Below are 23029 nucleotides of genomic sequence, written 5' to 3'. Positions count from 1 at the left end.
ATCATTTTTAGTAATGTCACACAATATACAAAATGTCCACAATAGCTCCACGCAACTTCAAACTGACTGGAGGTGTAATCAGCCAGAGTAACTGAAAACACCTGCATGGTTATGTAGGGCCTTTAACTAAAAAGTGTGTAATGAAGCACAATAGAAAATTGCTTGATATGACATTTTTACAGATTTAAAATTTTATAATGGTAAACAAATAAGAAAATGAGCAGTAGTGAAACAGCTGACTAAAGTCCCATAAAAGAACCTTCGTATAACTGACAAGCTAACACCAACAAAACCAAAAAACCAGCGAAACCAACTTAAAGTTACAGTATGAGAAATGTAAACCATGTGGAGGAGTGTGTGTAGTACCACTGAAGATGGTTAAATATGTCACAGACAAGAGAAGGTCTGGAGGGCAGCGTGGAGGCAACACATCAGTCTAGAGTCCAGAACTGTGGAAGAAGACGGTCAAGAGGTATATGAGCCTGCTGGGCCAAGCTGCTACACACACACACACACACACACACACACACACACACACACACACACACACACACACACACACACACACACACACACACACACACACACACACACACACACACACACACACACACACACACACACACACACACACACACACACACACACACACAAAACTCAGTCCATCTTCTCCTTGTGAACCAGTTTGGGGGCATCCACAAAGTCTTGGCCGTTAAACAGGATGATAGTGGCTGTAATCGCGCTGGCAGCCCCCCAGAACATCACGTATGCCAGGGTCTCTGTCCATGTGTCACCTGAAGGAGAAAAAGCAGTCTTTTATGCGGGTTTTCAGAAAGGCAAGGTCCTGTCAGGACGGGAGATGTTTCAGCCGCAGTTTTCAGTCTTTCATCTTACATGTCTGACAGAACCGAGACCGTGTAACGGCTTGCATTTCACTCCTGCTACACACATGTAGGTGCGAGCCGAAGCACTTTTTTAAGCTTCATGTCTATTTTCTTTTTCTTTCACACTCATAACCACAATGTATGTGCGTTGGGCTTTGACTACTGCCAAAATGCAGCTGACCTACACAGTAGTAGTGTGCTGCTACTGTGCTTCTGTATAGACATGGCTGGAGGACTGAAGCTACTGCTGATATATTGCTCTCATTATGCAGCCTGTGCAGACTCAGTGGAACAGCTAACTGTGGCCATTCTTGTGCTATTCCTCCCTGCAATAATTTGAAATTAATCTGCTGACCAAATTTTGCTGAATATCTCGATATTTTGTAAAATGTTTTATAGACAATAAGTAAAGTGAGGCTGATATGTGAAAGTACAGATAGGAACACAGATGTGAAACTAAACTCCACACCACAGAGATTCAGTTAGAGGCAAAAAGAGTACTGGGAGCCGAACACAGAGAGATGTTTCAAAACAGCGTTCTCTCTAGTCAGTGGTGCACCAACACAGGTATTGTGCCAGTCAGCATAGCACAAGACACCACATGAGGGAGAAGACCGTCATGGATTGGCTATGCTTAGCCCTGCTACCAAGCAAGACCACACTGGGGTGGGTCAGCATGGGTCATTTTGCTGTGAGGCTGCAGTGGAAATAATAAAAGTGGACTATACTGTAACTTCATTAGGCACACAAGAACGGACTCTCACATTTCCTCATTTGGAATAAATACGTAATTACGTTGCAGATGAAGTACTTGTCAGATTGTTGAACACTTCTTCTCCCCCTTTTTGACATAAAACTTTCTGTAACTTTAGGAAAAAACAATCTGATTGGCCTGATGTGTGGAGGTGTAAAAGTATGCTGGGTCGGACCTTCTCTCTCAAGCTCTCTTTTTTCACTCTTCACACAACTACTTATGTAACTTTTCAAGTGTAAAAACGAGTGCAACATCACGAATTCCTTCGCGGAAAGAGCTGCTGTGCACCTTTACTACCATTTGTACCATACCCTCTCTTTTGGCACAGTCAGACTGGATTTCGCTTCCCATTCATTTCTATGTGTCTAGGTGCGAGACACGTTTGTTCAGTCACAAATTGACCTGCCTCCTTCTCTTCATTCAGAGTTCAATCTGATGAAACTTTGACATGTAAAATTGTGAGGCTCTCCTATGTCAAGCCAGTTTGACAGAGGGGATTGGGACTGAATTCTCAATCAATAAATGCTGATCTAAACGCACAGCAAAATAATACCAGTAACAAAGAAGAAAGGATGCTTCTTGTCTGCAGGACAAGCACTGCAACAAGGGTTAATGACAGTAAAACGCTTGATAAAATACATTACAATTTACAGCTGCTATTTAGGTTTTATAACCTTCACCACGAGTTCAATTTTGGTCTTCAGGTTTTTCACCCGCTTTCATGTGTGGCCACTAAGAATGGGTAGAAACAGTTTTGCCTTTAGATGTGGTTGGACAACACGTCATATGCACTAGTCCATTTCAAGCATAATGAACCATTACACTGCTGGAGTCTTTAGGGTGAAAAATCCAGTCTAATTTAAAGGTTTCTCCCGTAATAGTCCTTGCACTATTAAGCACTGCACATAAGTGGCCAACTCGCTATTCTTGAACCTGTATTTGCAGATGTTTGGAACATTTTTATGAGGAGATACAGTAAGGTAACAAAATAAATGGGGAAGAAATGAACAGTTACTGCTAACATTTCTAAGAGGTAATACCAAAGCCACCCGCACAGTTGAGACCTGTTTATTCAAAAATTCACACACATGAATTTCCTGTAGCTTTAAATGGATTATTCACAGAATAAGATTTCAGCAGTGCTGGCTTTAACCAAAACAGATGATATGAGTGAGGACTTATCAGCAGAGAAGAGCTTACCAGCCATGAGAAGACACACGATGCACATGGAAAATGCCACCAGCATAATGATGGGCAGCTGCAAAAACAACAGTATTCAGCAGATTAGACTGACAGTCACATTCAATACTGCTGCTGATAACAGAGAAAGTACTGATGTGCTGACCGTGAGGAACTTCCAGTCCTTCTGCACACGAAGAGGAGTGGGTCCATCTGAGTCATCAACGGCAAAGTTACCCAGAAACAGGTCGATGGAATCCTGAAACCAGCAAAACCACACTGACACCTTGACTGGATTGATCATACAAACTATTCCAAATCATATTTATTTTCTTATTAGGGCTCATTTCACCAAAAGTTTGAGAGAAATGTAAAACCCGAAAGGTTAAACGGGTTAAAGCTTGTTATATGTGGCTTGGAGTTTAAAATGTGGCATGAGCAGGAGACAGAGGCACTGAAGAATTGGAATCGTTAGAATAAGAATAAGAAGAATAATGTAGAATTTTATGTTCATCATAATTTCCAAGACACTGCAATGCAACTTGAACATTTTACCACAATCTTGTAAGAAATATTCTCCAGGAGGATGGTAGTTAGTAAATCATTATGTGCCGTTACTGTGTGTGTATTTTAGGGCTGTAGTCTCCCAGTCAACTGGTTGATGTGCTCTCGTGCGACCAAATTCTCATTGGTTGGACAATTGCTGGTGTTATCTTCATAAGGAGAAAAGCGCTACGTCAATAGTCTTCCAGGTATAATCCATTATCTATTGCGGCGTCAGGAGGGACAGAGACCTGTGAAAACACCCCTTGTTTTCACAAGTTTGCGCTCGCCCAACCTATTGGAGACTGCAAGGTCTAACTTATTTAACTTTTATGAACATTTACTCGGAGCCAGCTCCAAACTAATTGACACCATGTCAAAAAAGTCGTTGGTGTGGCTGCGTTTTGTTAAAACAGAGTGTAAATTTATCATAACATATCATCTAAAAACAGTAGGCTAACTTGTCTGCATCAACTTCGTGTTTAACGCTTGAGGCTTTGAGTTTATATTCCTCAATAGTTCTTGTGCTGGGATCATCAGTTGATATAGTTCTATTTTCAGAAATAATTTGTACATGGGCAGGTGCACGCTGGTCAGCTCTGAGTCTGTTGTGATCATTTAGGTTTAACATAATTTGGTTAAAATTATTTACTATGCTGTAAATACTAGCTTTTTATGTTTATTTATAATTCATTTAGGCTACTCAGGCTACCAGCTAGAGTGAACTCAGTAGCCAATTTATTTAATCTAGAGATAACGTGCAGATTTTTTTTTCGCTGTGGCCAATCAATTGGTTGAAGAGTAGGTACGATTTCATTTGACCAAGATTTCCTTTGGTTGACTACAACCCTAGTGTAGTTATTAAATAAGTTGATATATTCTCTTTATTATCAAATTAAAAGGAAGTTCTGTGTTCAGTTCACTCTACAACAGAGTTCTCTTAAGCACTCTATGATTGGGAAATAAGATTAAAAGAGTGGATTTTTCTCGCACTGTATGAATTTCTTCAGTGTTGATGTATCTACAACAAATCAAGTCATAGATATACCTGTCTGAATCCATCAGAGAAGTTGTTTTTGTAGTAGCGTATCATTGAGTTCCAGCCATCCATCAGCAGCCCCCATCTGGTCCTCTTCCCAGTCCTAATGGAGAAATGAACATTGATTTAACAGCAGCCACGATAATAATACTGCAGGGGGACTCCAGAATTACACACACGTTAGTCAGCTGATATGTGGTATAGCATGTTACAGTACTGTACCTTGTAAAGTCTGTTTTCAAGGCTCCAGTTCCTGCGTACTGTACAGCGCATGCATTGGCATTGTCAGCCCATGCTGGTTAGAGAGCACACATAGAAAACAGTGAGTGGCACACTCAGTGGCTAGAGTTTCTACTAAACACACAACACACATGCTAATAGTCAGTCAAGAGTTACCATTCTTGTAGATCTTTTCAAACTCAGCCTGCTCTTCAATCCGCTGGCCCACATTCAGAACCCCCATTCTCTGTTGACACACAGCCAGGATACATATACTGGTGAATACGATTCAGGGTTCTTGATGTGAGCAGGATGTGAAAAACCTTTTTGCATCTTTCTAAAATAACAGACCAATCCATGACAAAAATGTGAATTATTCCTCAGCGGCTGAAAACATGCATTTAAAGGGATATACCACCATAAAACTGCACAATCCAACCATCTGCTCACATTAATTTGCTCAGTATGTTTGAAATATTAACATTTTTGCCAAAATGTTAAGCATCAAGGTTAAAGTGTCACTGCATTGGCTGATGAATAAAACTCTCTTAAAAAAACTAACAAGTGGACCTTGAATTGATATTGTTTGGTCAAAACTTCTATTTCCAAGGTCAAGGATTATCTTTGAGGATTAATGTTTAAAAAAAATCATAAAAGCTAATGAACTCACATATAAATAGGGCCATCTGCATGATGACAATTATACTGTACATATATTGTGCAATATATTCTGCCATGAAGATAATTACATGTAGTTTTCTCATTGTTGTTGAATTCCTCAAATGTCTCAACAGCAGTCTAAAATTCCACACAGAAATTCAATAACCAGCAGGAACCCTGCATGTCGGCAAAAATGATACCAAGACTAGAAGGCTGAAGCACACTAGCTGGACCTAAGGACAGTAATTACCATCAAACCCAAACTTTTGCTATTCTAAGAGGTTTACCAGCAGTGGGGTTAAATATACCTGAAGCTGAGACTGAAGAGAGCGTCGGGCCAGAAGGCTCTGGATGACATTGGTCCTGTCCAGGCAGTCCATGCAGTTACTGCGGAAGACTCCTCTCTGCTGGGCCACTGTCTTCTCCTCTGAGTTTACCATAAAGAAGCTACACACAGAAAAATGTGAATAATCCTTCACAGTATACAACTAGATATTAGCCCAGAACAGTTGCAAGTTAAGTTACCCGTATTCATCTTGTGTCTCAGTGACAGAATCCACTAAGATCTGGAGACGGTCCCAACGCATGTGGCTGCACTCTTTGTGGAAGTCGAAGGCTAAGTAACTGAGGGCAGGAAAGAGACAATGTCACAGTGTTAAAGTCTTATAGTCAAGCTAAGCAGAGATGTCCTTATCAAGTTGTTCATCAGACAGAAATTCTTTGTTACAGAGGTGGCAGAAATAGATTTAGTCATTTCAGTTTGTAATAAGAGCAAAATGGAAAATTAAAATGTCTACCAAACACTGAACTATAATACAATCAGTGTATTTACATGCACTTCAGTAGGTGGGTTACAGCCAGCTTTCTCCAGTAAGCTGATCTCTTAAATCTGGTTTTTGTAATTGGGGTAGGGGATTATAGAAACCTGATTTCCCCAGATACATTTCTCCTAGAGAACACCAATTTCTCTGCCATGCATACAGGTAACCAGGTTTCTAATTGGCTTTGATGCACTTGCATAACGGACGACTGCAGACAGGGAAAGGAACAGTGGAAGAGGTGAATGAAAGAACACATCATAACACGGAGCGATGCATTTGCATATTCAAAATAATTCCATCCAAAGTCCAATTGAAAATGAAACTAACATAAAGTTTCTACTGCTGAACATCTGAAAATTTGTTAAATGTAAACACATTTGTACTGCTCCAACACAGACACACACAGCATAAAAAAAGGTCTGGACCGACACAAGACCTTATACTACTAATACAGTTAATATAAGAATAAGACCAAAAATAAGGTCAGGGACAGGGGAGAAATCTGATTACGGACCTGCTGCATGTATGCACAGATTTACAGTACCCTGGTTACTACATGCAGACTGAAGCAGACTGAATGACACTACAAGTGACTGTGAACATAAAAACTGGACAAGGCATTGAGTGACACTTACTTGAGCATACCATTGTTCATGCCTGACACCATTTTGGCAAACGCCTGTTCTAGCGGCTTCTCTGAGCCCTTCTGATTCACCTGGAAAAAAAAAGAATAATTGGCCCTGTAAGTTTTAAGAGTCTTTCTTATATTTGCTTTTAAATGAATAATGAAAAGAGCTTAAAAAAGGGGTCCTCACAAGGTTGAGAATAGTTTGCTTTCCATAGATAAGGAGCTGAGAGTCAAAATGCCTCTGGAAACCATCCATCTAAAAAAGTTTTCAAGTGGTTAGCGTTGAATTTTCACACCTATTACTATCTTTTAAAAAAGCACACAACACCTCCTCTTACGTGATTGGTGGTTTTGCTGATTATAGGTTTAGGTTTGTATTTAAGGTTGGGCCTCTGACTCCAGTAAAAGGGCATGGAGCCTCGTGTCTGGGGACGTAAGACGGAGATAAAAGTCTTTTCTGACATCTTGCACTTCTGAAACTTAAATGCTTTAACATCTGGACTAAAAGTGGCACAGAAATAAAGAAAGAAAAGGCTAGGAACAAATAATTCAATAAACATAATTCAAATAGTCTTAAAGTATGACCAGCCCTCATACTTGCCTGTACAAATGAAGCCTTTGCTCCCTCATACAAAACTATCTGTTCAGTCTCCACAAAGTTAGCAGCATGGCCTTCAGAGTCAATGCCTGTGAAGATAGCAGGACAGAAAACATTAATTTGCAGTCAGTAGTGTCAGTGGTCATGTCAGTGGTGATACAGACAACATTACCTTCTGCTACAGTTAAATAGAGCAAAAGAAGCTGATCTTGACTCAGACACTGCAAGACACTGAAGATTCAACTATAACTGTATGAAAATGTGTTGGCTATCAGCTCCTTTGGTCTTCACTCATGATGATGTAACTACTTGGCACAGTTCAGCATAGACAATGCTTCACCGTCACGCTTTAGGGTTTTCTTACCTCTAACATAGTATCTGACACCAGCCCGGAAGCAGCTTCTCCTGGATATGAGGATCCACTCAAAGATCTTCCCATTTATACGACATGGCTTCATGACGATGACTGGACCAGGTTTTTCAAGGAAAAGTTTAGCTCAGGATCTTATTTTATCTCATGTCATTGCATCTCCATTGTGTTGTAGATAAAATACAATGCCCAATGCTCCATGAGAAAAATCAGAAAATCAGAAAATACTAGACATTCAAGAGAAAGGATACATCCATGGACAACAGGAAGTGCAAATTTATGAAGCTTTGGGGAAATAAGCACACTTATTTAATGAAATAAAATAAGTACAAAAACATTAATTAGCATGATTGAAAAACAAATGGACCACAGGTCAACAGTGACATTTGTTACCTCTGGCTGCGCAGCCAGTTCTCTCAGGAGGTTCCCATTCCACACAAACCTCTGATCTGCCTGAAAACCAAAAGCAATATGACTCACTGAGTAAGACACCAACACATTATTCATCAGTCACACAGGCAAAAGCATATGGCAACACTTTATAATAATGATTAATTTTAAGTCATTAGCTAATGATTACAATGCTTAAACAAAACATTACAACCTTCATAAAGGTAGAATTTATTGTTGTATTAGACTACATTAGTTTTAGCTAGGTGTACCTAATAAAGTGCCAACTGAGTGTATGTTATGTACTAATAGTTTATACATAAAATTAGTGTGTGAATAATCTGAGCAGTAAGTTAGGGAAAATAATGCAATGTCTCATGTTTGTAATTTAAAAAAAATAATACATAGAAACAACACTATATTATGATCATGGTTATTATAAATTTAAGAGGACTACAAAGTACTTGAAGGACGGCAGTTTTCTCTATTTTTCTTTCTGTCAACAAGACAAATATAGAAAAGTAATAGTAATAGTTACATTTTTAAATAAAACTCAGTAATTTCCTAAAACAGCTGGACAGCGATGTGTTTTTAATAGTTTTTAAACAACATTGGAGCTCTATGGTACAGAGGAACACTTACACTCACCAAGCACTTTATTAGGAACACCTGTACACCTGCTTATTTATGCAATTATCAAATCAGCCAATCGTATGGCAGAAGTGCAATGCATAACATCACGCAGATACAGGTCAGGAGCTTCAGTTAATGTTCACATCAAACATCAGAATTGGAAAAATGTGATCTCAGTGACTTCGACCGTGACATGATTGTTGGTGTCAGACGGGCTGGTTTTTGAATGTTTCTGAAACTGCTGATCTCCTGGGATTTTCACACACAACAGTCTCTAGAGTTTGTACTCAGAATGGTGTCAAAAACAAAAAACATCCAGTAACAAGCAGCTCTGTGGACAGAAACACCTTGTTGTGGACAGAGGTCAGAGGAGAATGGTCAGACCAGTTGCAGCTGACAGAAAGGCTACGGTAACTCAGATAAATACTTTTTACAACTGTGGTGAGTAGAAAAGCATCTCAGAATGAACAGCACGTCAAACCTTGAGGAGGATGGACTACAACAGCAGAAGACCATGTCGGGTTCCTCTCCTGTCAGCCAAAAACAGAAATCTGAGGCTGCACCACATCTGGACAGTTAAAGACTGGAAAAATGTAGCCTGGTCCAATGAATCTGGATTGGTCAATAGTCCAGGCTGGTGGTGGTGGTGTAATGATGTGGGGAATGTTTTTTTGGCACATTTTTGGTTTGAATGCTGCGGCCTATCAGAGTATTGTTGCTGACCATGTGAATCCCTTTATGGCAACAGTTTACTTCTAATGGCTACTTCCAGCATTATAATGCTCCATGTCACAAAGCAAAAGTTGTCTCTAACTGGTGTCATGAACATGACAATGAGTTCACTGATCTTCAGGGGCTTCCCCTGTCACCTGATCTGAATCCAAGAACAGCTTTGGGATGTGGTATAACAGGAGATTGGGAGCATGAACGTGCAGCTGACAAATCTGCAAAAATGGTGTGATGCAATCATGTCAAAATGGACCAGAATCTCACTGGACTCACCACTATTAGTATGGTGTTCCTAAAAAAGTGCTTGGTGAGTGTTATCGGGGTTTGGATACACACAATACTTTAGGACCAATTATTTGTTTGGGTCTGCATATGTGATTGGCACATGATAAGAAAAATTCACAGATCACCTTATCTCTGACTTATCTCTAATAACTTGTATAGTTTTTGACTGCTACTGGCCCTGTACAGCAATGCTTTAACATGTGGATCCCTTCATTGCTATGTCGTGCTCTAATTGCACAAGAACATACATACATACCACAAACACGGAGTGATGTGACGCAAATGGCCAGCATGACTGAACACAACCATAAAACCTCTTCTGTTTTAGGGAGTATTTTGGAAATTCTGACCAAAAACACTTGAATGCACAAGCATTCATGAGTTACTTATGACAAACACATGAATATAGGTTGAATTTCTGTAGGGCAGTTTATTGGATGTCTCACCCTCTCCAGTAGACTCATCTCCTGAAAGTCGGGGCTGGTGTTAGCCAGCCGCTGCAGAGTGTGTGTCAGGTCGTAGTCAGTACAGAAGTAGAAGCCGTCTGTAGTCAGCACATTGTTAATCATTGACAGGAAGGTCTTATTCTCCTGAGACTAGAGGAGGAAAGAAAACAGATTATTAGTTTTCAGGAAAATCCATGATGATGCACTTTGCAGAGTGCAGGGAACTGCACATTCATATGTTGTACTTGTACTGTATGTGTTGGGAATGCACTGATCCAACTATTCCTCTCCAGATACCTCAACTCTATCCAGTCTATCTATGTTTGGTGACTGCCAGGCATAAAAGCCGTTGCACACCAGGGCGTATATTTATCAAACTTCCAAGAATTGCACTTAGGAATGTTCTAAAGTAAATGTGGCCCTAGGGTTTGTATTTATCAAACTGCTAAATGTAAAATTTTGGAGTAAAGTGAAAGATTATCTTAAAAATCTTTCACTTTTCTCCCACTCCCAAACTTCAGAATAAAATCTATTTATCAAATGTCTTTTGCCTTAAAAAGCCTTTTATGTCAGAGAGCTGCAGATGCCTGTTAAGTTGGTTAAGAACAGATCCTCAATGACTCCAATACAGAAACAGATCCCAGATTCCTATTTATAGATTTATACATTATAAATACATTAGATTGTTGTTTATTTCCCATGTTAATTATTCCTTAAGATTTAAAAATTTCACACAAATAAAATTATTCCGTTCTTGTAGAGCAACATAACACTGAATAATCAGTAAGGATTTTTTAAACAAATGTAAAATAAGGCCATTATTGGGTCAAACTAAAAGTTAAATTTACAATATACTTGGCTGTTGGTAGGTGTCAGTCACTTGATAAATATGCCTTACTACTCACACTTTTTACTCTTAAGTTGGTACTTCAGAGACTTCTGTAATGTCATTCTTAGTAGTTTGATAAATATGAGCCCAGGTCTGAATCCAAATTCTGATGCAAAACTGCTAAAATTTGTGTGCAGAAATTGCAAACAGGAACAATGCACACTAAGTAAAGAAGAAAATTATACACTTATTTATATTCACTTATCTATTTAATTTACTTTTGATGCATTTGGTCAGCAATAGACTCGCAACACTCCAGGCAATCTTGGCACGGCAATGAGAAGTTGTTCAGTTGAGTGACCAGCAGTGTCTTTGACATAGGACTATAATGTTCTTTTATACTTAGAGGGACACTACATCTTTGTTTAGCCCAATCAGCAGAATAGACCCGGGTCTGAGCCCATGGAAATGGGGTTTAGTGAAGGTTCAGTTTAGGTCTCATTTTGATTTTTAAACTGTTGTTGTGCTGCTGTTGAGGCTTAGCTTTCCCTTCCACTTTTCCATTCGGTCCTATGAAGTGGAAGCCAATAGAGTGGCAGCAGTGACAATCGTATAAGAGTGAATTTTGCACTTTTTGAGCTTTGTATAACTCTGTCAGGCTAAGAGGATTTGGCTGTTAAGCCAGTTAGAACAGAGGGTGAAGCCTGACATTACACGTCCGTTTCACTGTTCACTTACTCCATCTTGTTTCTTACATTCCTCTCTCTTGATCAGCTCTTTGCTGTCCTGTGACTATACTTAAAGACTAGTTTGCGTTTGCCACTACCATACAAAAAAAGTAAAAAGTAAAAAGTAAAAAAAATATTATTAAGTATTATCTGCTTGGTAAAAGCCGAAAACTCTCATCCACTACAATCAATAGTCCACTGTTTCCATTATTATTTCTACACTGAATACACAGTGTTTTAGCTTGAATCACACTGTTTCGAGCCAAGGCTGATCTTTCAATTAGTATACCAAGAACAGAAGCAGATTAATAATGCACTGCCTGCTTCATTGAAATTAGATAGCACAGTGTGATTCCAGACTGTAAAGAATGACCGATCCTGAAACATGAGATCTCCATCAGAGAGAATGGATGTCTGTGAGACATCCATACAAGTTGTCTGCATGTCCAAACCACTCACCAAAAATGTTTCATAGTCTACTGTACTATCAAGCAGTACCACTAACATTATACACAGCCTACTATCACAAAATCAGAAAGGGTGATAAAAATTGATCATGGACATAATTTCAGGGTCCATTTTAACTGCTGTTGGTCAAAAATGTCATTCGAAAATAAAGTGACAAACTGAGGTAAGTATATAAGTGTATACTATTTGCAGTCATCCAGCCTACTCTATGAACTTTTGTATCAAACAATAGCAAAAGAAGAAGAAAAAAATCCAGATGGTGAGACAGAGTTAGGGTCAGAAATCCATACAATCTTATAATTTGATTCCTTGTAATAAATAAATTCCTTGATGCTATTTCTCTTATGTCCTTTCTCAACCCCCATGTACCAAAAATTGCACATTATACATTTTTTTTAAATTGCCCATTCTTAATTTATTTTAAGTTAATTAACTATTGTGTCAATTATGAACAAAAAATGTTTTTGCTCGTCTCCTTGAGCAAAAACTACCACGTCTCACATCTGGCTAACTAATGTGAATAAAACAAAATACTACTGTCTATTGAGTAGTGCATACGCGACCATGGGAATCTTAATCTGCTATTTTCTTCATGCAGCCTGATTAAAATTTAGGCTTAGTAGAATGATTGCATTCTTTAGACACTCTTGCTGTCACATGTTCATTAGATGACTACGACTTAATGACTTTGTTTTAATTCTGTTTGATATATATTTATAAACTATGCATGTTTATTCAACCTCATAAATCTTCAAAAAGAAGAGTAGCAATTTGATAAAACGTTATGTTAATGTTTCAGCTTAAAAGATGCATGTAGACAAATCCGGTAGAAGTGGTGTTGGCTGAAATGTTAGAAAATAAACCAGTAACTTTTTACTAATGTATATGAACCCAGGAGGGACCAGGGGCCTCATTTAAAACCGTCGTGTTTGCACAAAATGGGGCCTGAAAGTGTGGCATATTGGTGTATACCAATATTCATGAGGGATTTCCATGACCATTTATGGTTAGTTGTGGGAATGTTTTGGAAGGAGCATGAGGCTTAGCAAGGAGTGAACATTTTCAAGTTGATTATGATTTCTAAAGGGAGATTGCATGGAGATGGGCATGTGCAGTTTTGTAAGTCTGATTACTTTTTGGCCTGCGCCATTTTCTGCTGTTGTGCGTCCGTACGCTTTTATTATGGATCCCACGCACTGTTTAATAAATTCAGTGCGTGGAATTTATCATGTACACTATTGATTATAACTTTGTTGGTATCAACTAAAGGGTTGGAGAACTTTGCACTCTGGTGAAAGGATTACTCAAAATCTTGACATAATTACTCAAGACTGGCTTATTTCTTTGTCTTAAGTAAGGATCTTCTAAAAATTCAAGCCAGTCAAATTCATCAAATTACTCTATTAGATAACTCTATGATCTCTACAACAGTAAATTTTAACTTGGAAGATTAACAAGATCGAGAGGTAATAATTCATTTTACAGGACAAACATTTCAAAACTAAATTAAGATCCATCATTAAGAATTATATTTTAAACAATGACAATGGTGATATTGATCCTTTAATATTATGGGAAGGACAGGCATTTTGGAGGGCGGAAACAATATCTTTTGCATCATATTAAAAAAAAGGGAGAGAAAGAAAAAAATAGCAGAGCTTGAGATTAAGGTAAAAAAAACACTGAAATACTACATAAATATGCAGGAGAGACAGCTTTAACATCCCTGACACAGCTTAAGAAAGAAATGGATGAATTAATGATGGAAAAAATGGAAAGGAAACTAATATTTCTAAAACAAAAGTATTAAGCAAATGGGAATAAGGTAGAATAAATCAAATAAACATATAGTAGACAAGATATCGCACAATCATCTGCAAGTTGTGTTTTGAAGTGAGCAGGGCACAACTGGAAAAACATGATCTCATGTACTTCTGTGCACCAATCACGATTTATCAACATCTGAATCAAAATGTAATGAAGTTGTGGGGTTGTTTGCCTCTGTTGCCAGGACACGGTCAATCAAATCTGATCAAACCCCACCCACACAGTCCTGATGAGTTTCTCATTGTTAAACTCTCAGCTAAGAGTATTTATTTCCAGACTTGAAAGTTTGAGTGCTGCTTATCTAGTCATAAATATTTTACGTCGCAAAAAGATATAAGATTTCAAGGTTTTCAGGGGCTTTATGGTAAAAGAACATGACATCATTTTAGGAAATACTCTCGTCTCACTCAGAGTCAGAAGAAAATCAACATCAGTTTCATTTGACTGTGTCCAGTACAGAGATTAGTCCTGGAAGAGTTTAGACTAGAAGCACAGGAAAAATGCTAGCCAAGCAAGAAGTAACTAATAGCGCTTCAGAATTGTTCAAAATGTCTTTTTACACTTCTGACAGGGCTAAAACATAAAAAAAAAACAAAAAAAAAAAAAAAAACACACACCACTACCAAGACTTCAGTGTGGGATAACAGGGTGAACCTAACAGACGTGTATTTTTCAACAGAATCATTGTCTACTGCAGATTTTGAGTGAATAGTGTTGCTAACCTGTATCTCTGAGAGATGCAGCACTGTCTTCTTATAAGAGATCACGTCAAAATCCACAGCTTTCCACACAGCATGGCCCAGGAGGCTGCCAACATTCTTCTTCCTGGTGATGACAATCAGGTACATCCCTGTGTGGTGTAAGTGAGTCACAGCTGTTTTACTGTTCAGGTTTCAAAGACACGATCAACAGAGCACTGACAGCACAATGTTGTATCTACCTGCTACCAGGCGAATAGTTCCCATAATGCCACATATAGGCCTGGTGAATGCTGAGGGAGGAACATCCTTTTTACCTGTGAAAGCACCAAAATGGTTAAAAAGTTAGATGCTTTATAAAAATTAGTAATAGTTTAACTTTTTATTTAATCTCGATTCTCAACTGCCTGTTATGTGTTTCAATGATTAAATATAAGGCAAGCTGATAAGACAAAAATGCAACTATGATGTTACCTTGATAATAATTCATTGATTGTATGTTTAAAAAGAGGTTTGAGAATCAGTCTACCATCAACTTTCATGACAGCCAAACCGAATAATAGGATCTGCAGAAAGATCTTAAACAAATACCTAATGAAGAATTAACATCAGCACTCGTCATAATGCACAAAGACAGGATAAGGAGGAAGCATATGAGTGTATGACTGGGTATTGTAGAGTTTAATGTGGACACCTGGGGAAAGCTTAAGTTGGGCAGCAGTCTTAATGTAGGAATGGCCAGATATTGACGTTTTGCACATATTCTTTGCGCAGTCCACTTCTTTTGATGATCAATCTACACCAATTAGCTTTGATTAGTTTGGTACTATCAACACACCTCTTGACATAGCTAAGGCTCAGAATGTCCCATCAGTATGTTTCTTATATCCCTTGGAGCACTGACATCGTCTTCCCATTTAAACAGATATTTACCTTAAGATGAAAACCTGTAGATATACAGGCAAAAAACTCAAACTCAAACCTTCAAAATTTGTTAACCTTTTTTGACCAGACTGAAAAAGTGGGGCCAGCCTTGAAACACAAACGTCAGTGACTGACTGATTGACTGAGAGATAAAGTTACACCATTGGTCAGCCAAATGCAGTGTGACTGAGTAGTGATGTTACACCATTGGTTGGCTGAACGAGTGTTGGAGTTTCCCCATTGGATGTTGCTCTTTCAAAATTAATTGGCGCAAAAAGTTTCTATTGTGTCATCAAGGGGGCGTTTACAGGCAGTGTTGCCAAATTAGCGCCTTTGTGGCTAGAATTACCGACTTCTCAGACCCCTTTAGCAACTTATCTTCAAAAAGCACCTAATGACAAATCTAGTAAACTTTTGGACAAACCTTAGCAACTCTCCGTAGAAGAGAGTCGCGAGTGTTGCCCATGAGGCATGAGGTCGGGCACTCCTTCCACAGGCACAACTCTCTAAGCATCTCATTTAATTGAATGCACAGCAGCTGACATAGATGTGAATAACTTCTAACTTTCTCTCTGAGTGATAATTTTACAATTAAATATAGCTTAAAACACAGCACAGCCGTTGTCTTTAACTTATGTGTCTGGTGATGTTGTAAGACTACGTCGCGGTTATAATATCAGGATGTTAGCAGAGCAGAAAAGCAGCTTGGAAATGGCTTGGAAGTGACTGCTGGTTAACATGTAGTCTTAATGGGCCGCATTTCAGTCACTATTTCATACTTGTTCCATTGTCTGACAACAGAAGAACATGTAAATGATCACAGCTATATTGGGAAATTCAGCTGTATTAAATGACTATATATGTTTGCACAGATAGTAGGAAAGAAACAAACAGATAAATGGCAGTCTAGCCATTTACCAGGTTTTGACCTAGTCCTGTTTTTCATAAAATAGTCCCAGAACAGTACTACTCAGATGGCAATTGATGGCTAGTTGCAATGTACAATTTTTTTTTTCTTTCTGATGTAGTCTGAGAGTAAAAATATATGGCATGCCTAGCTAATACATGTGGAAAGTAAAAAAGATCAACAGCAAAGGGTTCAAAGGTGGTGACAAGTGAGACAGTATGTCTCAACCACAGCTTAAATAATTGTATCTTTGCGATGTCAGTGAAAAACAGTCATTAATCTTTCTTCCTACCTGTAAGGGTCATCTCATTTGAGACCCTGTCGATTGCTAGGACAGCATCAGCCCCCTCATCGCAGGCCTCAATGAAGAACTTCTCTGGGGTTGTGTGCCTGGGAAAAAACAAAGATAATAAAGTTGAGTTTTTCATCCAGGGCTAAAATTGCAATTTGCAAATGTTTAATAAGGTTCACCAAACATTTCAATGTGCTACAGATAGGGCTTGGAATGCCAATGTTCTCCTGCTCCAAAACATGTCAAATGCTACTGCGACAGCAGCAAGGACAGTAAGAAGTCAAACAATGCAAAGAGCATTACATCACTCTGACTGCTTATCAATCCAATGTTTGACCAATTACAAGCTGATTAATTAGTTCTAGACAGATAAACTGAAATAACAGCACAGATAACAATATATAAAAACAAATAAAGACAAGAATGCACTACGATTATCTTACATAAGAGGATAACTTTGTCAATGGAGAATATGGGTTCCATAAATTCACAAACTGTAGCCTTTATTTACCTCAAATGCAGAAGGAACCTAGCCTTTATTTCTAATTTTGTATGTTATATAAGTATGTTTCGTCATAGTTAGCCGTTTCCCTATTTTCTTATCAGTTCCCAATGTATTTTGCTGTCGATGCAGGTTTGCTGTTTATGCAAAATCATCACCTCTTTCAGGTTTACCTGTAAGCTTGATAAAATCAGTATAATGCGGCTTTGGGTCAGGAGGTAGAGCGGGTCGTCCACTAACTGGAAGGTCGGCAGTTCAATCCACATGTCGAAGTTTCCTTGGGCAAGATACTGAACCCCAAATTGCCCCTGATGTATCATCAGTGTGTGAGGGTGTGTGAGTGTACGTGTAGAAAGCGCAGTATGTATACAAAAGAGCGCTCTATGAATGTGTGTGAATGGGTGAATGTGGCACAAGTGTAAAGCGCTTTGAGTGGTCATAAGACTAGCAAAGCGCTGTATAAGTGCAGTCCTTTTACCATTTCAACTGCACTAATTCCATAAGCCATCCTCATCAATCGGCTGAGAAAAAATAATCTCTCCTTAAAAAGAAATACTGTTCTCATTCACAAATTATTTACTGTCACCTTCAATTTGCCATTTTTTGATGATCTCAACATTTTCTGCACTGATGTTCCACAACAAAAAGCCTTCAATTGGCATAATATCATAATCTCTTTCTTTCCTGGTGGCCTTTTAATGGGAAACATCAGAAGGGTTGTGTTTCATTGACAGCAACGCCGATAGAAAAACTTCACCATAGAATTTAAACAACTGGTGAATGAAAACAGTACTTGTATTAAAAAGAGAAAAGTGAGAGCAGTAGAGTGGTGAGTATGACATGTACTGATGGAGTTAATGATGTGGAAATTTACATTTTAAATTAATCATGTCATTAATCATCGCAGTTATGTGGTATGTGCCTTTACCACTAGGCCACTGGGGTGCTCACGTACAGACATGATTAATCTAAACATGCCACACTCACACTATGGCCAAAAAGTAAGGTGCAATGACACTTCCAAAGACATTCTTTGTGATTAGGTCACAACCTGAGGCTCAAAGCTGTGGGAGCGGTGAACATTGTTAACCACTATGAAAAAGATATGACAAAACCCTGCCATTATCACAAGCTTAAGAGGATTCAAAATACAACCTAACCATTTAATGTTTCAGAGGTAGTGAGGGGGCAGTGTGAGCAGAGACTGCTGGACCGCAGGATGTAGGTTCCAACCCTACATCTTATCCACCCTGCTGAGATGGCATGGGAAAAGACACTAAAGGTGATTTAAAAAGGCCTTTTTGACAAGAACGGTTCCTAATTGAGTGAAGTGAACTGGAGGCATGATGTTTTTCATCAAGTTCAAGTGGTGGTTATGAAATGAAAAGGGCTGTACACTCACCAAGCACTATATTAATAGGAGCACCTGCACACCTGCTTATTAATGCAATTACCCACTCAGCCAATAATGTGGCTGGTTTGAGTGTTTCTGAAACTGCTGATCTCCTGGGATTTTCATACACAACAGTCTCTAGATTTTTTTACTCAGAATGATGTTAAAAACAAAAAACATCCAGAAAGAAGCAGCTCTGTGGACGGAAACGCTTTGTTGGTGATAGAAGTCAAATGAGAATGGTCAGACTGGTTGGAGCTGACAGAAAGCCTACAGTAACTCAGATAACCACTCTTTACAACTGTGGTGAGTAGAACAGTAGCTCAGAATGCACAGCATGTCAAACCTTGAGGAGGATGGATTACAACAGCAGAAGACCACGTCAGGTTCAACTCCTTTCAGTCAATAATAGATATCTGAGCTTCAGTAGAAACATGCTCACCAAAACTGAACAGTTGAAGACTGGAAAAATGTAGCCTGGTCTGAATCTGGATTTCTGCTGATGTACAGAGATGATGGGGTTAGAATTTGGCATCAAAAGCACGAATCCATGGACCCAGGATGGTGGTGGTGATATAATGGTGTGGGGAATGCTTTCTTGACACACTTTGGGCCCCTTAAAACCAATCAATCATGGTTTCCGTACCACAGTCTATCTGAGTAATGACCGTGGGAATCCCTTTATGGCCACAGTTAACCATCTTCTAATGGCTACTTCCAACATGATAATGCTCCATTTCACAAAGCAAAAGTTGTCTCAAACTTGTTTCATGAACATGACAATGAGTTCAGTGTGCCTCCACAGTCACCAGGACTGAATCCAAATGAAGTGTTTGGCAAGTGTAGGTTTTCTCGAAAATCTGGATGCAGCCTGAATCCCAGATAGCTCTAGATGTGCAGCTCTGTAGTTGATTGTGACCTCTGACTTCCTTGTGGAGGTTTGGTTCACTTGTGGAGAACAATTAAATGTTACACTAAACCCATGATCATCTGGGGCAACCCTGATGCCAAATGGTGTGAGTTGCATACCATGTGAAGTAATCACAATAACCCCAATTTCAGCCCCAAGCTCAGCCGCAGTGACATTTGGAGCTCAGGGTGATTCAGTGAAACACTCAGCTGCTATAGTAGTGACACAGCCGCACAAGCATTCTATTGTTGGCCTTAAGTAATCTAGACCACACTAAACATGGTTGTGTTACACCAACAGAAAGCAGTATGACTGAGACAATAACTGTTCAGGACCACACCAAGCTTTTTGCATGGTTTAGCCCATTTACTTCAAACCATGTGTACTTCACATTACTGCTTTGCTGATAATTTTGGATTGTTTCTTCCTATATTAAAAGAAACCCCTAGTTTTCATTCATTTCAGTTTAAGCATAAAAACCAACTTGCACACACCTGAAACTTGGTTGAGTTAGGGAATCCATCAGAGTGGACATCATGATTTTATTGTGGATGCAGTGGTGACTGATTTAAAAACTGTTAAATGCATCATTGTGTGGTAATAACAGAAGTTTGAAAATAACACAATTACACATGACTTTCACTTGGATGAATCAAGTTTTAGGACTTCTGAAAATTATGAATTTACCATAATAAAATCAATGGCTGTCTGAAAGGTTGGAAATCAATTTGAAAGTCAGAAATATTATTATGGTAGTAATATCAATGGTTCAAATCCTGAGGCTCAGAACCCCTAAGGAATAGCAAGTTATATCTGAGGGGTCACGAGATGAATAATATGATAGTAAACACATTTCTGCTAAACAAGTTAGAATGCATTTAGTAAGTGTTAATGACCCCTTCACTTTTTTCAAATTGTGTTATGTTGCAGCCTCACGCTAGAATAATTTAAATTCATTTTTCCCCTCATCAATCTATACTCAGTACCCCATAACGACAAAGCCAAAGGAGATTTCTAGACATTTTTGCAGATTTATTAAAAAGCAAAAACTGAAATATGACATTCACATAAGTATTCAGACCCTTTTCTATGACACTACAAATTTAGCTCAGATGCCTCCTATTTCTCTTGACCATTTTTGAGATGTTTCTACACCTTGATTGGAGTCCAACTGTGGTAAATTCAATTGATTGAACATGATTTGGAAAGGTACACACCTGTCTATATAAAAGGTCTCACAGCTGACAATGCATATCAGAGCAAAAACCTAGCCATGAGGTTGAAGGACCTTCCTGCAGAGCTTAGAGACAGGATCGTGTCGAGGCACAGATCTGGAGAAGACTACAAAAAACATTCTGCTGCAGTGAAGGTTACCAATAGCACAGTGGCCTCCATAATTCTTCAGTGGGAGACATTTGGAACAACCAGGACTCTTCCAAGAGCTGGCTGTCCAGCCAAACTGAGCAATCGAGGGAGAATGGCCTTGGTAAGAGAGGTGACCAGTAAGCCGATGGTCCCTCTGGCTGTGCTCCTGGGATTCTGTGTGGAGATGGGAGAAACCTCCAGAATGACTACCATCACGGCAGAACTCCACTGATCTGGGTTTTATGGCAGAGTGGCCAGACAGAGGCCTCTCCTCAATGAAAGACACATTAAAGCCACTTGGACTTTGCAAAGAAGTACCTAAAGGACTCTCAGACTGTGAGAAACAAGATTCTCTGGTCTCATTAAACCAGGATTGAACTGTTTGGCCTCAGTTCACCTTCCAACAAGACAATGACCCTAAGTACACAGCCAAGACAACAGAGGAGTGGCTTCAGGACAACTCTATGAATGTCCTTGAATAGCCCAGCCAGAGCCCTGACTTGAACCCAATCGAACACCTATGTGGAGAGACCGGAAATGGCTGTCCACCGACGTTCCTCATCCAATCTGACAGAGCTTGACAGGATCTGCAGAGAAGGATGGCAGAAAATTCCCAAATCCAGGTGTGCAGAACTTGTCACGTCATATCCAAGAAGACTCCAGGCTGTAATCACTGCCAAAGGTGCCTCAACTACACATTCTTGCACTTTCCTTTCTTACCTCACTTTAAAGGGTCTCAAGCAAAGCTATAGCTAAAGCTATAGTTAAGATAAATAGTGAGGTCATGAGTCAGTATTTTTCTTCACATTTTATATTTATTAATTCAACCAGGGATATAGCATGCAAAACAGTTGTACTATCATTTAAATTCCAAATCCACAGTGGATTAGGAACACTCGCCATCCTCACTAACTAAAACTGTATAGATAACACTGACAAAGTACAGGTAGTATGAAAGACTCGTAGGACTGGATAGCCCACAGTTTGAATGAGGCATCAACAAGGGTGTGTCTGGAAAAGTACAGAGAGCTCTGTCAACTTTCATGAAAGTTTTAGAGAACAATAGGCAACAGGCTGGTTAGTGAGAGCGAAATGTGTGTCATTAAACAACTGTCACATTGCCACCCCTGAATGGAATCTAAAATGAATAAAATTGACGACAAAACCCATAAACAACCCTCTGCTGCTAGCTACGTTAACTAACTTTCTGCCTCCCTGTTCGCAGTAAATGGCAAAACCCCTCATCGGGACGTTTGGCGGTCAATGTCACGAAGCATTTGACAGCCGTGCACACCTCCCACCACGTCTGCATAATGATGCCAAGAAATATCCTTCATAATGATGAGTGTGGAGTGAAACTTGACTGGTTCTTGCTCTGCCAGCCGAGGCTGTCAGGGAACTTCAGCTGCTGTGTCATCTAACCTGACGATATTTCTGAATTCCAGCTCCTGTTTCATCCCAGTCATATGCATTGCCTTTTATTTACCTTTTAACAGACTTGGAAATAAGAGAACGGATTTTTTTTTTAAACATTAACCATAATATATGTACTTACAAATTGTATCTCTCGTAGGCGGTCGCCATCTTTGCTCCGTCTACCTGACCTCAGTGACGACAGCCGTGAGTGGGTTCTGTGTGTGTTGCCAGATACAAGTTGTGGAACCCGTAGAGGGCGTAGTGCTTAAAATGCATTTTTCGCTTCCAGCCCAAGTGAACCTGGCACCCATGAGAGGACTGACAATGGGTGGTACTTGTAGTTCAATCACTGCAACTAAGGTGCCTTGCGTTTGCATGTAGTAAATATTGGAAATAAGCTCTTATTTCTTCTAAATGTCAACTGTAAACTTTATTCTGATTCAGACTTGAGGTTGAGTATCCTGTGTCCGCTGTATGGTAGACAAAAATCCACTAACCACTGTTTTGATGTCCTACTTATTACTTACTGCTCACAGTCTATACCTCTATATAGAGACTGGATATCTTTATATACAGTATACTGTGCTCTTGC

General features: G+C 39.2%; 1 protein-coding gene across 1 annotated transcript; it reads right to left on the bottom strand.

The window, feature by feature from the left end:
- Positions 1-587: 587 nt before the first annotated feature.
- Positions 588-22726, bottom strand: sacm1la (SAC1 like phosphatidylinositide phosphatase a). Its single transcript, XM_040121772.1, has 20 exons — positions 22577-22726; positions 16852-16949; positions 14971-15045; positions 14753-14880; positions 10179-10328; positions 8089-8148; positions 7947-7980; positions 7690-7791; positions 7329-7414; positions 7066-7152; positions 6915-6983; positions 6735-6814; positions 5804-5902; positions 5587-5725; positions 4796-4865; positions 4622-4694; positions 4409-4502; positions 2984-3076; positions 2839-2896; positions 588-794 (listed from the first exon to the last, which is right to left on the bottom strand). The coding sequence occupies exons 1-20, from the start codon at positions 22603-22605 to the stop codon at positions 658-660; spliced, it is 1761 nt and encodes a 586-aa protein (XP_039977706.1). The 5' UTR covers positions 22606-22726; the 3' UTR covers positions 588-657.
- Between the last annotated feature and the right edge of the window lie 303 nt (positions 22727-23029).

The sequence above is a fragment of the Xiphias gladius genome, chromosome 24 (genome assembly GCF_016859285.1).
Source record: "Xiphias gladius isolate SHS-SW01 ecotype Sanya breed wild chromosome 24, ASM1685928v1, whole genome shotgun sequence".
Taxonomy (NCBI): Eukaryota; Metazoa; Chordata; class Actinopteri; order Istiophoriformes; family Xiphiidae; genus Xiphias; species Xiphias gladius.
Note: the sequence above shows the minus strand (reverse complement) of the source record. Positions and strands in the feature narration are given on the sequence as shown.

Excerpts from the sequence above, each read along its gene's own strand:
- sacm1la (XM_040121772.1), bottom strand. The coding sequence starts at position 22,605 with ATGGCGACCGCCTACGAGAGATACAATTT. Across the intron at positions 4,695-4,795 it reads TGAAAAGATCTACAAGAATG|CATGGGCTGACAATGCCAAT; the intron begins GTAACTCTTGAC and ends CTCTCTAACCAG. Across the intron at positions 2,897-2,983 it reads AGGACTGGAAGTTCCTCACG|CTGCCCATCATTATGCTGGT; the intron begins GTCAGCACATCA and ends TTGTTTTTGCAG.